Below are 16,014 nucleotides of genomic sequence, written 5' to 3' on the forward strand. Positions count from 1 at the left end.
TTCAGAATGGATGAGAATTCTTGAAAGCAAAGTGTTGATCCCAACACAGAGCATTTTTGAAGAACAATCCCATAGCATGAAGTTGGAAAGGTACATATGGGATGATCCTTGGTTCTCTAGGTTAGAAGTGTTGGGATGTAGAGACCAATTAGAAATGTACCACATGAACCAGAGTACAGCCATGAGGCAAATGGTCTTCATGCAAAAGCAAGTATTGTCTCAGAGAGGCTCTGAGTTCTGTCAACTTGGGGCAGAGTGTAACCAGAGCTTTGTCCCATCTCAGAGAGTTTCTCAAATAGAACACTTCTATAAGCCTGATACAAATGCTGAAAGCTGGAGATGTAACTCAGCCATAGTGTATGCAGATAAGATTACCTGTGAAAATAATGATTATGACAAAGCCTTCTACCAGTCAGTGCAACCTATCCACCCTGCAAGGGTGCAAACTGGGGATAATCTTTTCAAATGTACTGATGCTGTTCAGTCTTTCAATCATATACTACATTTTGGTGATCATAAGGGAAGTCATACAGGAGAAAAACTCTATGAATATAAGGAATGCCATCAAATCTTTAACCAAAGCCCACAATTTAATGAACATCCAAGACTTCATATTGGAGAAAACCAGTATGATTACAAAGAATTTGAGAATATCTTTTACTTCTCGTCCTTTATGGAACATCAAAAAGTTGGTACTATAGAGAAAGCTTATAAATACAATGAATGGGAGAAAGTCTTTGGGTATGACTCATTCCTTACTCAACATACAAGCACTTACACTGCAGAGAAACCCTATGAATATAATGAATGTGGGACATCTTTCATCTGGAGCTCTTACCTTATCCAACATAAGAAAACTCATACCGGAGAGAAACCCTATGAATGTGATAAATGTGGGAAAGTTTTTAGGAATCGTTCAGCCCTTACTAAACATGAACGGACTCACACTGGAATAAAACCCTACGAATGTAATAAATGTGGGAAAGCCTTCAGCTGGAATTCTCATCTTATTGTACATAAGAGAATTCATACAGGAGAGAAACCTTATGTATGTAATGAATGTGGGAAATCTTTCAACTGGAACTCTCATCTCATTGGACATCAGAGAACTCACACTGGAGAGAAACCTTTTGAATGTACTGAATGTGGAAAATCTTTCAGCTGGAGCTCCCATCTTATTGCCCATATGAGAATGCATACTGGAGAGAAGCCCTTTAAATGTGATGAATGTGAAAAGGCTTTTAGGGATTACTCAGCCCTGAGTAAACATGAAAGAACTCACTCTGGAGCAAAACCATATAAATGTACTGAATGTGGAAAATCTTTCAGCTGGAGTTCCCATCTTATTGCTCATCAGAGAACTCACACAGGAGAAAAACCCTATAACTGTCAGGAATGTGGCAAAGCATTCAGAGAACGCTCAGCTCTCACTAAACACGAAATAATTCATTCTGGAATTAAGCCTTATGAATGTAATAAATGTGGAAAATCTTGCAGTCAGATGGCTCACCTTGTTAGACATCAAAGGACTCATACTGGAGAAAAGCCCTATGAATGCAATAAATGTGGAAAATCCTTCAGCCAGAGCTGTCACCTTGTTGCTCATCGGAGAATTCACACTGGTGAGAAACCCTATAAATGTAATCAATGTGAAAGATCCTTTAACTGTAGCTCTCACCTTATTGCACACCGGAGAACTCATACGGGAGAGAAACCATATAGATGTAATGAATGTGGGAAAGCATTTAATGAGAGTTCTTCCCTTATTGTACATCTGAGAAATCATACTGGAGAAAAACCCTACAAATGTAATCATTGTGAGAAAGCTTTCTGTAAGAATTCTTCTCTTATTATTCATCAGAGAATGCATAGTGGAGAGAAACGCTTTATATGCAGCGACTGCGGAAAAGCCTTTAGTGGTCACTCAGCCCTACTTCAACACCAGAGAAATCACAGTGAAGAGAAACTCTGTGAATTGAATTGATGAGAGACTTTTCTTTTGTTGTACATTTGATAATACATTGAAGGAAATCCCTATCAGTATAATCAAGAGAAATTTATTAGTAAGAGTTTAGTAAGACTTCTCCCCTTATTATTGAATAGAAAATATCTTCTTAGAAGAAACCTGTGAATGAAAAGAATAGGGAAAAGCTTTCAGCAGTTATGTAGCCCTTATTTAACAACAAATTATTACAGTGAAGAAAACTTGAAACTCCCCTCATGGTCCACTGGGAATCCTACTTGAGTAACATGAACATGGGAAATGAGACATCTTTTAGTAAGAGATCTCGACAACTTGTGGATCAGAGGGTATAGTTAAGGGAAAAACCTTATGCTAGGAAAAGTGTTTCAACTGGAAATACACTTTTGCATCAAGCTGGAGTGTTGGATGGGAATCTTTATAATAACATTTTGTGCATAATTATGGAAATACAGATTTTGCTATTATAAGGGGAGGGTCTGAGTGCCCTTTAAGGAATAGAATATGGAATACTAAATCTGAATTTAAGAAAAAAGTAGTATTGAATGGGATATTTACTGTTGATCAAGATTAACCTTAGAAAAGATTAGTAAATGAGATTAGTAATGGTGGAAAGGTTATTGCCTAGAAGAATGAGACTGATGTTTTGAAACAAAAGGTGATACGTATTAACCCTGTGTGTCAGTGACCCTGGTTTACTCATTACTGCATTGTTGGACAATTAGTTTGTAATTTGTTTTAGGCAATCACCATAAGTTATAATTATGGACACTGCATCAATATACATAACATGAAGGAATAAGGAGGAGACAGAATTGTATATACATATCTACTATACCATCTAAAAAAATGTATATGGATAAGGACTGGAAAGACCCATGGAGAAATTAACCCAGTTAATTTGATTTTTTTTTTAAGTGTCACAAACCTAGCACTTAGCGTGTGCTAGGCTTTGTTTTCAATGCTTTTCAACTATTAACTTGTTCAATCCCCTTAATTCTATGAGCTAGATACTATTATTATCCCAGTTTTACAAATAGAGAAACTGAGGCAGAGATGTTGTGAAACCTACCTAAGGACACACAGCTAGAAAGGTTTGGAGCTGGGATTGTCTCCAGAGTTCATGTTTTTAACTACTACGTTATGCTGCCTCTCCAGTGATTTTTTTCCCTAATGTTTTTTTCTTTTATTCAGTGTTTCTATAGTAGATATTTGATAATAAAAATCGAGAAATTCCTAAACAACAAGAAATAAAGTTACCTGGCTTTCTGTCCTGAAGGATTTCTGGTAACATGAGAGCTAAGATCCCTTTAGAATATGAAGTCTGGACTGGACATTCAGAACCACTGCATTTTCTGGGACCTGAGTTTGCTAGAATTTCACCACCCACAACCCTGAGGATTACAGCATAGCAGGGGCTGGGGGACTCACTGGAGGTTTGGGCAAGTCTGAGGAATGCCCTTGATGGGTTTAGAATGCCTCTCAGGGGGCAGAGGGCAAGAGACACTACTGCACATGGGAGCACCTTTTCTCAAGGTCTCCCTTGAATTCAGTGTTTATATTTTCTTTATATTCTACAGATGAAAAGATTGCTTGATAGAAGGGAGGATTCAGAAGGGAATCTAGTCCATCACATAAGAGTGAGGAAGTCTCTCTGAGTGCTCACAGGGGGAAGGGAGCAAGAGGGGTAGGAGGACTTTGGACGCTTCTCTCCAGTTCACACGTATTTCCTGCATTTCCCTAAACAAGGGCTATAATTAGGGGCAACAATCCTTCCTGGATAGGCTTCAAGGGTATTGGTTAGAAATCTAGGTACAAAAGATTCATCAGGTTCTCGAGGGGTCCATAACTCCCTAGTGGTTGAGAACCAGTGGCCTACTCGTATCATGGGAAGGCTGTGTTCACCATGTGACTCCTGTGGCTGGAGCTCAAATAGGTATGTAGTATCTGATTCCCTACTTTTCAGGGCTTAATGCATAGTCATCACCCAATAAATGTTGCAGGAGTAAATTAGTTGAATGGATTTCTCATGTGATTTGTGCCAAAACCCTTGGAGAGAATAGAGTTAGCAGTATTAGCGCTGTAAGAGAAAGCGGCCTAATGTATCAAGTCATACTGCCAGTATACAGATACTGTATTTTAATACCCAAAGACACACATTGAGTGAATCCAGAGTCTCTGATTTAGGGACTCAGGGATTTCATAAATCATACGCAATATTCCACAAGCATCCTGGTAAGTTATTCTATAACTATATATTACCAAGCCTAATATCTCTTAAGAACTGTTTCTAAAAGGGCCTGCTGTGGCGCAGTTCACATCACGAGTTGAGAAAATCCCAGACTTCTTCCTCTTGGATTCCCTGCCCCTTCATCCCCTATCATACACAGCCTTTATACACAATGTGCCCTTGATGTCCACAACTCCCAGGTCCCCTCTTAGCTTGCTATTCTACATTGACATGGCTCAGGTCATTGTCCTTTTTGACCTCACCTTCCACCCCTCTCCAACTCTGAAAGTTTCTGCTGGGCCCAGTTGGAACTCTCTTTTAGCCATAAGCTCCCTTTTCACCTCCTTGCTGTGACTGAAACTTGGGTCTCCCCTGTGCCTGGGGTCTCTTACTCTTCCAACGGGTGGCTGCTTTCTCTCCTACTCTTCTCATTTGCTGCCTCTTGATTGTTGCCGTTCCCTTCTCTAAAACAGCCCCGACTCTTGACTCTCGTGGTACCAGACTATCATTTCAGGCTCCCCTTGCTGCAGTCATCTATCAACAGGTCATTCATCCACATATGAAAGATTTCAGCTCCTGCCTCATTGCATATAAAATCACCCCCATCATACTTCTTCCTGATTCCACTGTCCATGTAGTTGATCTTCCTGTGTCCTGACCTCACAGTTCTTTGACCTTTCTGCTCATGGTTTTGTCAACCACTCTGCCACAACCAGGCACTCCCATTGTCATCCCTAGGACCATTCCATTACCAGTGACTGGAACCTCCACCATCTGTTTTAAGCATCTCTTCCTAAGCTAGTTGGCTATTTAGTACCAAGATTCCAACAGTGCCTTGATTGAACCTTCCCTCATGCTCAGCGCCATCAGATGACTTTGCTTCCTATTTCCCTGAGAAAATAGAAGCAATCAGCAGAGGCCTTCCAAACACCTCTCCACCTCCATCCACTTTCCAGTGCCAGTGCCTTCCTGCCTTCCAGTGCCTGTATATGACCTGGCTGGGTTGGCACCAGAGCCTGTCCCCTCTCCACTACTCAAGGACATTGCTCCAGCAAGTTCCCCTATCTTGCATCATCTGCTTTTCTCTGTTTACTGGATTATTCCCATCAACATGCAAACATGCTTAAAAAAAAAAAAAAAAAAAAAAACTCTTGATACCACGTGCCCTTCTAGCTCCTGCATCATTTCTCTGCTTTGTTTTAGAAAGCAAAACTTCTCAAGAGTTGTCTGTTCTTGCTGTCTCCACTTCCTTTCCATTTTTACTTGAACCTGCTTCAAACCTACCTCCTGGCTACCAGATGACTTCCACATTGCTAAATCCACTCAATTGTTTTTGCTTCTTGTCAGCAGCATTTCATTTATTTTTGGTGAGGAAGGTTGGCCTTGAGCTAACATCTATGCCCATCTTCCTCTATTTTTTTGTATGTGGGACACTGCCACAGCATGGCTTGGTGAGTAGGTCTGCACCTGGAATCTGAATCTGAGAACCCAGACCACTGAAGTAGAGCGTGATGAACTTCACTATTGCGACTGGGATGGCCCCAGAAGCATTTTAGATAACAGATCATTTCCTCCATGAAACATGTTCTTCACCTGGCTTTCAGGACTTGCCTCCTGCTTCTGGCCTTCCTTTCAGGCCCCCTTTGGTGTTTCCTCCCACCTGCATTACCTCTTACAGTCAGGCGGCCCATTTCCTATCTGCTCACACTCTCGATCTCATCCAGTCTCAAGCCTTTAAACATCACTAATATGCTGATAACTTTCCTTTTAAGGCTAGTTTGATGAGTTTTGAAAAAAAGGTCTACATCCTTTTAACCAGCACTACAATCAAAATAGAATATTTTCACTTCTTCAAAAAGTTCCTTCATGTCTATTTGCAGTTAATTCCACCTGCCTGTCTGCTTTGTCACTACGTATTAGAATTTTTTCAAGTTTTATACAGACTCATACAGATTCTCTTCCTCCACTATCTTTTGTATCCCAATTCTTACGCTTAACATAATGTTTTTTGAGGCTCATCTGTGTTGCAGCATGATCAGTAGATTACTCCTTTTTCCGCTGAGTAGTGCTCCATGATGTGGATGTGCTCTGTTAGTCATCCTGTTCACCTCTTGATGGACATTGTTTCCAGTTCTTGGCTGCTGTAAACATAGCTACCATGGACATTCTTCTACAAGGCTTGTTGTGTATACAAGTTTCCCGTTATCTTGGATAAAAACCTGGGGGTAGAAGAACTGGGTTGTATGGTAAGTGTAGTTTAACTTCCTAAGACTGTCTATGGGCCTTTTAATCTGACATTTTTAATCTTTTACATCCCAGGAAATTTCTGTTGTTTTTTAATATTTCATCCTTTCCATTTAAAAAAGTTTCTGTTTTTAGGCCACTGTTATTCAGATGTTAGCATGTCTGTCATTTGTATTTCTTAACTTTTATGTTTCTAATTCCTTTTCCTTTCTTATTTTTGTCTGATCATTTCCTCAGCTGCTCTTCCAGTTTGCTAACTTCTCAGCTGTCCATTTTTCTACTTATTTCCTCTGTTGTGTCTTCATTTCAACAATTGTTTTACATACTGAATATTTCCACTTGGTTCTTTTATTCATTATTCTCGTTTCCTATTGCTAATACCATGCCCTGTCTCTTTAAATGTATTTAATAGACTATTTAAAAATTTTGGCCCATCTGTTCTAATATATCTCCTTCTAATGGAATCTGTAATCCAATGTGTTGTTTTTTTCCTTCTGAAAGAGTTATGCTAAGAAAATTGCTTCTTACCTTGGCCAGAGACTGCATTTCCCTTGGGGTCATGGGCTGCTCCATCAGTTGTTATGCATACATGTGACAGGATCAGTTCCTGGTCCCTATAAACCCCATTAGTTCAGGGATGGGGGAATGGATCCTGGGATGGGGAGGTTGAAGCATCAGAAAGCCAGTCAATGACTCTTCATCCCACAAGATAACTCCTTGGAATATTATTCATCAGCCCGGGGCTTTGAGGAGGCAGGGTGGAGAAACATATGCCTGAGATAAGAGGGTCTCCGCCTGTTTCCCTGCTACGTCTAAGCACAGGCTACTGCCCTGCTTGACTGCACTCCCCAGGAAGCCTGACCAGAGGTTGGGTTACTGCAGCTGTGGGGAGAGACTGTCTGTTGTTCCAAGACAAAGGCAAGGGAGAAGCAACAGCAAACTCCAGAAGTTCCTTTTCTATTTTATTCTTACAGCTGAGCTGTGCTGCCTCCTGTCCCAGCCACCCAGCCCAGCACACTAGTTCAAATCAAGTATCAACCCAGGTCTTTCCAACAGTTCTGGTATTCCCTGATGTGGGTTTATCTCAAGTACGACCTGTGGTTGAGCTGGCTTGTAGGAACCAGAGTTGGAATCTCAGTTGTGAATCTTGAGTGGATTGTCTCAACATGAAGTCTGTGGAAAGGTCTTGAGACCACATCTCTTATCCTGTCAACATCTCCACAGGGGCAGCACACAACACAGGCAGCTCCAAGGCCAAGAGGCCCTATTTAAAATGGTGGACCTCCCATCCTTGGTTCCCTTACCCATACTACTCCTGTAGTTTACACATTCATAACACACATCAGCTTCAAGCACACTGTACAGTCAACTTACTATTTCCTTTTATTGCCTGTCTTACTCTTAACTAGACACAAGCTCCACGAGGGGAGGGTTTTCATTGTTTAGTGCAGTACCCAGGACCTGGAAGAGTGCCTGACACACAGCAGGTTCTCAACAACTATCTGTTGGATAAATGGCCAAAACAGCATTAGGGTTATTCCCAAAGCACCAAACTCAGACTCTAAACACCCTCCCATGTTATGATGACAATGGAAGAGTTCTAATAGACTCCAGGGAGGACAACCCAGACCAAAGGGAAGATCTTGGGGGTGGATCTGTGCAGAGCATATAGACGGGACAATGGGTGAGATTGATCTGGGGTTTGGATGATTGGAAAGACAAGCCTCCATGCTTAAGAACTTCCTGGGTGCTGTGCTTGCTCCATTTTACTTACTGGAGGTTCCTGTCCAGTGAAAAAACTGGCTGGACTAGGAGGCCGTGAACTCATTCTTTTGGAGCTTAGAGTAAACTGGGTGGGGACTGCCAAATGGCCACTTAGTGCCTCAGTGGATCTTCCAGTGCCTCACCACTGCCAGGGGGTGTAAACACCCCAAATAGAGGGTAGAGAGATCTTCCACAATTGACATTTTATGTAAATGCAGGCAAGTCTTTTAAGGTCATGATATAAACAGCCCAGTTACTCACAATCATCCTAACTCTAGAGATCCTCATTTCCAGTACACTTATGGGACTAAGCTCCTTCAGACATAAGTTGCGTATGTACTAGCTATTACAGAGCATAACCCACTTCACCATTAGAAACAGTGAAAGGGATATGGGGCGGGGGGAAGGGTAGTGATTGCCACGCTCTTTCAGAAATCAGCTCTGAGGACAGTGATGACCCATAGTTGATGCCACTGGGCACTGACTGTACTTCACGGCTGCAACTTGGGGAAAGTTACAAATGCAGAACAGAAACAGGTGAATCTGAAGTGTGGATGACTACATTTGTGTCACCATGACAGGGAAAGAGTGCACTGGAAAACAGCGCATGTGCTTGTTTGTTCGTTTGTGCATTTAGCAAACCCTCCTGGAGGCCTGATGTATGTGGAGCCCTGGGCTGGGCTCTGTGATGCCCTCAAGGAGCCACAGTCCCACAGGTGAGGTATTGGGTACATCACTGAGGACAGGGCAGATGTCGGGGCCAGAACAGGGCATGAACAGGTGTGGTAGGAACGCCAATGAAGGCAGCAGACAGACCGGGGATAAGGGAGGGCCTTCTGGGGAGATAAAACCACTCCTATTTCTGTCCATGGCCAGAAAATGGCAATGAAACCAACAGCCATTTCCTTTGCTCTGGGATTTTTCTTTGAGAGAGGAAAAGAAAACACACGCCTTTCAGTTCAGAACAGGAGACTCAAGGTTTTGTTCAACAAAAAGTGAAAAGCACACATCTACATTTTGGACACTCTGCTATCAAAGCAGCAAAGGGTGGGGTGGCCCCAAGCAGGAGAACAAAGAGAAAGTTGGGGAGACAGACTGGGAGCAAGAGAGAGACAGAAGAGGTAACGTGGGGCAGGGAGAGGGAGGTCATGCAGCAAGCTGTCCCTGGCTTGAGAACCCACGCAGCCAGCTTTGGTTCCAGCCTGTCACGGAGACTCCTCCTTCATCAGCCCCACAGTCAGCCCACAAGATGCGGTCTTGCTTCCTCACAGCTCTCCCTCCCTCCTCCGGCTACTCTACAGGCCACTGCCTTCCCTCCACCCCATTCTATGTGAGCAGGAACCACTAGGAGGGTGGCTGCTCCTTCTCAGTATGGCATAGACAGGGTTCATCCTTTTGTTCATCCCTTCAACAAATGTTTACAGAATGCCTCCTATGTGCCAGGCATTGTGTGAGGCCCTGCGACACAGCAGTAACAAAATATCACCTTTGCTTTCATGCAGCCGAGTTTGGTGAGGGTAGTCAAACAAACAAACAAAACATATATATATATTTAAAGTGATAAGTACTCTGAAGAGAAATGAAATAGAATATTAAGGAAAGAGATGGAGCCATGAGAATGGAAAAAAGGAAGTAAAATACACAAAGATGAGATTCCACAGAAAAACTGTTCCTTAAAGAGACAGGCATTAGCAGAACATGCAAAGTGCAGGTTAGCAGTGAGAATGCAAGACCAGGAGTGCTATCGTCGATAGCGAATGGGGCATTGACTTAAGAGAGGAGCCTCGTGTCTCTGAGGCTGAAGGCGTGTGTGAAAGAGATGATGGTGGTGAAACAGAAAGAACTGAAAGCCTCTGAGGTGGCCCCACAAAAGGGGCTGGCCGCATCCTCAGAATGGGGGGCTCTGAAGAGAATGTCCAGACCTGAATGTCTGAAGACCCTGCCTCAGAAGCAACATTTGAAGAGATAATGGCTGGAAATTTCTCCAGAGGAAAGACATCAAATCACCTATAGAAACAAATCAAAGAAACTCCTCCCCCCCGCCAGTAGATCATAGACAAGCTGCTAAAAACCAATGCGATCACCTTGAAAAGAGCCAAAGAAAAAAGACCCATGAACTTCAAAGAAACAGCTATATGAATGCTAACAATGGAAGCCAGTGGCAATGGATGATAGAGCTCTGGTGCTGAAAGAAAATAAATGCGTCAACATCAGTAATCATTAGGGAGATACAAATCAAAACTACAATGAGATATCACCTCACACCTGTCAGAATGGCTATAATTAACAAGACAAAAAAACAACAAAATCATCCCACTTGCAACCACATGGATGGACCTTGAGGGTATTATGTTCAGCGAAATAAGCCAGACAAAGAAAGACAAGACAAAGACAAACACGGTATGATTTAACTCATATGTGGAAGATAAACACATGGATAAGGAGAACAGATTAGTGGTTACCAGAGGGGAAGGGGGGGAGCAAAAGGGGTAAAGGGGCACATATATATGGTGATGCAAAAAACTAGAATATTAGGGGTGAGCAAGATGCAGTCTATACAGAAACTGATATATAATAATGTACACCTGAAATTTCACAATGTTATAAACCAATATGACCTCAATAATTTAAATAAATGAATGCCAACTTCATAATTTTTACCCATCAAAACTATCCTTCAAAAGTGAAGATGAAAGACATTCAGATGCATCAAAGTGACGGAATTTTTACCAGTGGACCAGCACTAAAATAAATACTTTAGGCAAAGGACAATCGTTCAAGACAGAAACATGAAAACTCAGGGGCATGAAGAGGAAAAACTGATGATCTTATAATATTTGCTGGGGCTGACGCTTCCCCTTCTTGTCACGTGGGTGTCAACTCCCAGGTTATATCCGAGACATTCCCTGACCTCCCAGCCAACACAGGCTTCTCACTTTCAGTCTCATCACCCTGTTTTTTTCCTTTGTAGCAGATGTCACTATGTAACATCGCTTTGTTCATTTTTTCCTTCTTTATTGTCCACTCCTTCTCCCACCACCACACACTGGGCTGTGAGCTGTGGGGGGTTGGGACCTCACTGGTCCTGTTCATGCTGGGTCCCTAGTGCCCAGCACAGCACCTGTAGCACAGTGAGTGTTTGGAACATACCAGTGTGTGTGTGTGTGTGGCAGGGGTTGGGGGGAGGTATTTGGCTGTGCTTCCCGGCAGCCTGACCTCATCAGGTGGGGAAACCATGGGTTTCTCCTGGGTCTCCTGACCATGGAGAAGACACTGTAGGGTTGACTGTGAGGTGGTGGCCACAGGGAGAAGTGCTTTGCAGTGGTAAGCAGATGGCCAAAGACCCCACTATGTGGGAAGACTAGTCAGGGTGCTCAACCATAGAATGGGGGGGGGAGGGGCCAGGATCAAGGAGTCAGTTAATTCAGAGAAGCAACGAATGAGCCTTACCTTGTGGACAGATGAAAGAAGTAGAAGGGGAATGTGGGCAGAGTTTGAGTTACACAGGTCAGGGTTCATCCCAGCCTCCTCTGCAGATGACACTCTGTCTACCCTTGCAACGGGCCTGCCTTGTGGTGTCACAGAGACAAAATCCCTTTACAGATGGAGTAAGCAGAATTTAATGGGGAGCACCTGTGCTCAAGGTGGGTCCTCTTGGTGGGAAGAACTGGAGAGGAATCTAGAGAGGTATTTGTGCCCCGAGGGAGGATCCCTAGGTAGAGAATTGGGGTCCTGAATCACAGGAAACCTGCTCAGATTTTCCAGTGAGAAATCACCAAGTTTGGTCATGCTTCCCAAACTCCTGATCCTAAAAGTCACTAAGGGGCTTCTTAAAAATACAGACCGCTCTGGGCCAGTCCCGTGGCTGAGTGGTGAAGTTCACGAGCTCTGCTTCGGTGGCCCAGGGTTTCACCAGTTTGGATCCTGGGCGTGGACCTAGCACCACTCATCAGGCCATGCTGAGGTGGCATCCCATATAGCACAACGAGAGGCACTCAACTAGAATATACAACAATGTACTGGGGGGCTTTTGGGAGAAGAAGAAGAAAAAAAAGATTGGCAACAGATGTTAGCCCAGGTGCCCAGCTTAAAAAAAAAACACAGACCCCTGGCCCCAACCCAGATCCACTAGACCCAGAAATCTGTATTTTCAACAAATGCTCTGGAGCTTCTTGTCATCCTGGGAGCAGACGTCCTGTGGGGTCTGACACAGTTTACACCACAAAGGAAAGAAGCCAGCTGGGCTGGGGCCCAAGCAAGGCTGCCGGGGCCAAGCCCCATGCCATGATGATACAAGGAGAAGAAGGTGGTAGTGGAGGCTTCATGTGGTCTCGAGAGGCACTCCCAAGATCCTCCTCCAGGGGCTTTGGATGTGAGAGGTGACAGTGTTGAACTTTACCTCTCAGCTCCTGGAAAACAGCAACAGTTAAATCTGTCCAACCTTTTGTGCTCTGGGAAATGGCTTACTGCAAAGGACCACTCTTCCCGACAGGACAGGTAAGACTCTCGATGACCCCCTTTTTTACGTAGGATAAGGCCAGATACAGACTGTCCACATTCCGTTGTCTCATAAATGATTTCCTAAACTGTTTGTCCACACTGATCAATCAGAACAGAAGGCTGTTGACTTCACTAAACTTTAGTTAAGCTTCTTCCCTCCCCCAAAACCCCTGACCTCTGACTCACTCCTTAGGTTAAACAAGTATTAACGGCCCCTTTCAAGAGATCTCCTGCCCCTCTGCCCCGCTCCACACCTGGTTCTTTCCAGCCTTATTTACTCCCCTCTGTGACCTGTGAGATGCCTGCAGATCCTACTGTCAGAGTGTTCTTCTATTGCAACAGACCCTCTCCTTACTGCAAAAGTCTTCCCTTACGTAAGACTGACTTTTGTGGTTTTTTGGTAGATGTTGGCCCCAGGTCCTGGTTCTGGGTCTGGTCAGAACACAGCAGGACCCTGACTTCTCATAAGGTCTGCGGAACTGCCCGCAACCATGCACGAAGGCCGTGTTTCTGTATTGGGATGATACTCTCGGGGCACTGGGAACCACCCAGCAGCTTTAACCAGGAAGGACAGAAAATGCTTTTTTAAAAACAAACAAAACGTAAAAAGGTCCCTCTGGCTGCTGCGTGACTAACGGCGGCAGCCGTCTGAGCAGAAGCACAGAGGCTGCGGAGAGAAGTGAGCACACACATCAACCCACAGATTCCGAGCCCCGCGAACTGCAGGCCGGGTTAACAGAATGGGAGCCAAGTCCCGGCGAAGTACTGCGGTCACAAGAAATCGAAGAGCGGCAGAAGGTGGTGGTCATGGCGGAGGCTCGGCTCGGACTCACATTCCCGCCAAGAACAAGGAAAACGCCTAACCTCGAGCGAAAAGGTTAAGGCACCTCGAGAAGCACCCAGCGGGCACGGCATGCGGCGCCGTCCCCTCCCCCGGGGCCTCGCAGCCCGACCTGACCTGCCCCGCTGCGCGCGCGCCCTCCCGCCCGCCGGCCCGGCCCCGCCTCCCCTGCAAGCCCTGCTCCGGCCCCTAGCCGCTCGGGCACCGTCCAGCCTTTCCTGCCGCAGGGGCGTCTCTCCCGCCGGTCGCGCCGCGCTGCACTTTCCTGCCCTCGCGGCGCTGCGGCGAGGCGCACTCAGAGCCCACCAGCCTGGGTTTGGGCCGGCGCCGCGGGACTCGGGAGGCCTCGCTCCCGACCCCGCCCTGCTCGGAAGGGCTGCCAGGCCGACCGGGGCTTGCGGCGCTGCCTGCGGCGCGGCGGCCGGTTTAGGGGTGTAGCGGACGGCTTGGAGATTTCGGTTACCGAGGAGACGCGGCTGGGCTGCGCGGCCTTCTGGGACTTGTAGTCCACCGGCCCCCGTCCTATTCGCGTCCGGAAGCGGGGCGGGCTGGGTGGGGTCTGGTGCTAGGACTGCAAACCCCAGAAGGCAGCGCGGCGTGCGCCCGACCAGTGGAAACGCGCCATGGGTGGCCCGAGCAGTCGGGAACACGTTGGAGACTGCGATGCCTTCTGGGCATTGTAGTTCATTAGCCCCGTCCTGGCGTCGTCCGGCAGCGGAGCACCAGGGAGGCTCGGACTACAACATCCAGAAGGCATCGCGGTGTGCCTCCGACCAATGGGCCCGTGGGCGGCCCGGGTTGGCAGGCCGGTTCCCTGCTCTTTCGCCGCCTCACGATTGTCCCCGGCACCGCTTGAGGTTCGTTACCGGAGGGGACTGTTCATCCCGCGGTGTCAATAAAGGCAGCTGGCTCCTGGGCAGCGGTCGTAACTCAGATCCGGGCCTTCCACCTGGCCATGAGGGCGTTGCACGTGGGTCGCTGCACCCGGGATAGCCCAGGCGGTGGTTTGCAAATATTTAAACAAGTCTGCTATATGCCAGCCGTAGACGGGATATATAACGGAGGAATACCATTTTACAAACTCACAAGAATTTCAACGTTGTGGGAAAAAACAAAATTAATCAAAACCTATCGCGATATTTACAAACATTACCAAGCAACAAAAATGAAAATGTGAATGATTAAGAGACACAATCCTAGTTGTTCCTTCATGAGTAGAACCAGTAAGATGGAAATGTGAGTTTTCCGTAAATTAATCCATACACTTAAGAACCTCGAGACTCAATGGCTCTTTTCACTTTTTAAAAATAACAGCTTTTAAAAAGAAATGAGCCGTCAAGCCATGAAAAGACATGCAGGAACCTTATGAAACTGGCAAATAGCCATTGATGATTAAGTAGCTAGTAACTAAACTACTTTTTTCATTTTGCAATTATTGATTATAGTTACGTTGCTCCCCCCCCCCCCCGCCCCCATTGTTAACTGTGGGGGCTTAGGCAATATGCTGATTCCCACTAGCTTCCTACAGATAACATCTGCCTGGCGCCTGGGTCACCTTGGTAATGGGTATTTGAGCTGTTTTTAGGAATTAAAACCCCTTGTCCACTTCAGGCGGGTTAAGACCACTAATCCATCAACTGGACCAGTGCAGATGTCCAATTAGGGATCTTTTGATGTCAAGAGGCTAAATCTCCTCCCTCAGATCATGCTAACGCCGCCATTTTGTGAACATGGGTCCTGTGAAGAGGCATGAAGTCTGACTGTGCTTGCGCAGATTGTCAATTACCTCACCTCTCCTCACCTCCAATCATCTATCCCCACATTTCAGACCACCTTGCCCCTATCCCATAAATATCCCTGAGTCCCTGAAGCAGATTTGAGACTCATTCTCCCCTTTCCTCTCTTGGGTGCCTTATGATTAAATCCTCTCTCTGTTGGAATCTTGTCATCTTGGTGTTTAGCTTTCTGGGCAACAGGCAAAAACGAACCTGGTTCTTTAACAGTTATATACATATTGCTAAGTGAAAGCAGATCAGCTGAAAAGGCTACACACTGTATGAGTCCAACTATATGACATTTTGGAAAAGGCAAAACTTTTTATAGTAGGGACTATAAAAGTCCATGGTTGCCAGAGGCTGAGGGGAGGGAGGGATGACTAGATGGAGCATACAGGATTTTTAGAGCGGTGCAACTGTGCTATATGATACTATAAAGTTGGATACATGTCGTGATAACATTTGTCAAAACCCATAGAATCTATAACACCCATAATCAACCCTAATATAAACTATGGCCTTTGAGTATGACGTGTCAATGTAGATGCATCGACTCTAACAGGTATACCTCTCTGGTGTGGAATGTTGATAATGGAGGAGACTGTGGGCAGGTGGAAGGTATATGGGAACTCTTTGCTGTGAACCAAAAGCTGCTCCAAAAAAATAGTCTACATAAAAA

General features: G+C 45.3%; 1 protein-coding gene across 6 annotated transcripts in view; it reads left to right on the forward strand.

Moving 5' to 3' along the window:
- Positions 1-13,202, forward strand: part of ZNF606 (zinc finger protein 606) — a 30,980-nt gene extending 17,778 nt beyond the window's left edge. For 5 of the 6 annotated variants that reach the window (XM_046680579.1, XM_046680581.1, XM_046680580.1 and 2 more), the window contains one exon: positions 6-3,994. In XM_046680579.1, the coding sequence (XP_046536535.1) occupies positions 6-1,984 (1,979 nt within the window). In that variant the 3' untranslated portion in view covers positions 1,985-3,994. Of the gene's footprint in view, positions 1-5; positions 3,995-12,625; positions 12,717-13,123 lie in introns of those variants that run through there. The other variant, XM_046680584.1, reaches the window with a different exon arrangement.
- Positions 13,203-16,014: the final 2,812 nt, after the last annotated feature.

Source organism: Equus quagga, chromosome 13 (assembly GCF_021613505.1).
Source record: "Equus quagga isolate Etosha38 chromosome 13, UCLA_HA_Equagga_1.0, whole genome shotgun sequence".
Classification (NCBI taxonomy): Eukaryota; Metazoa; Chordata; class Mammalia; order Perissodactyla; family Equidae; genus Equus; species Equus quagga.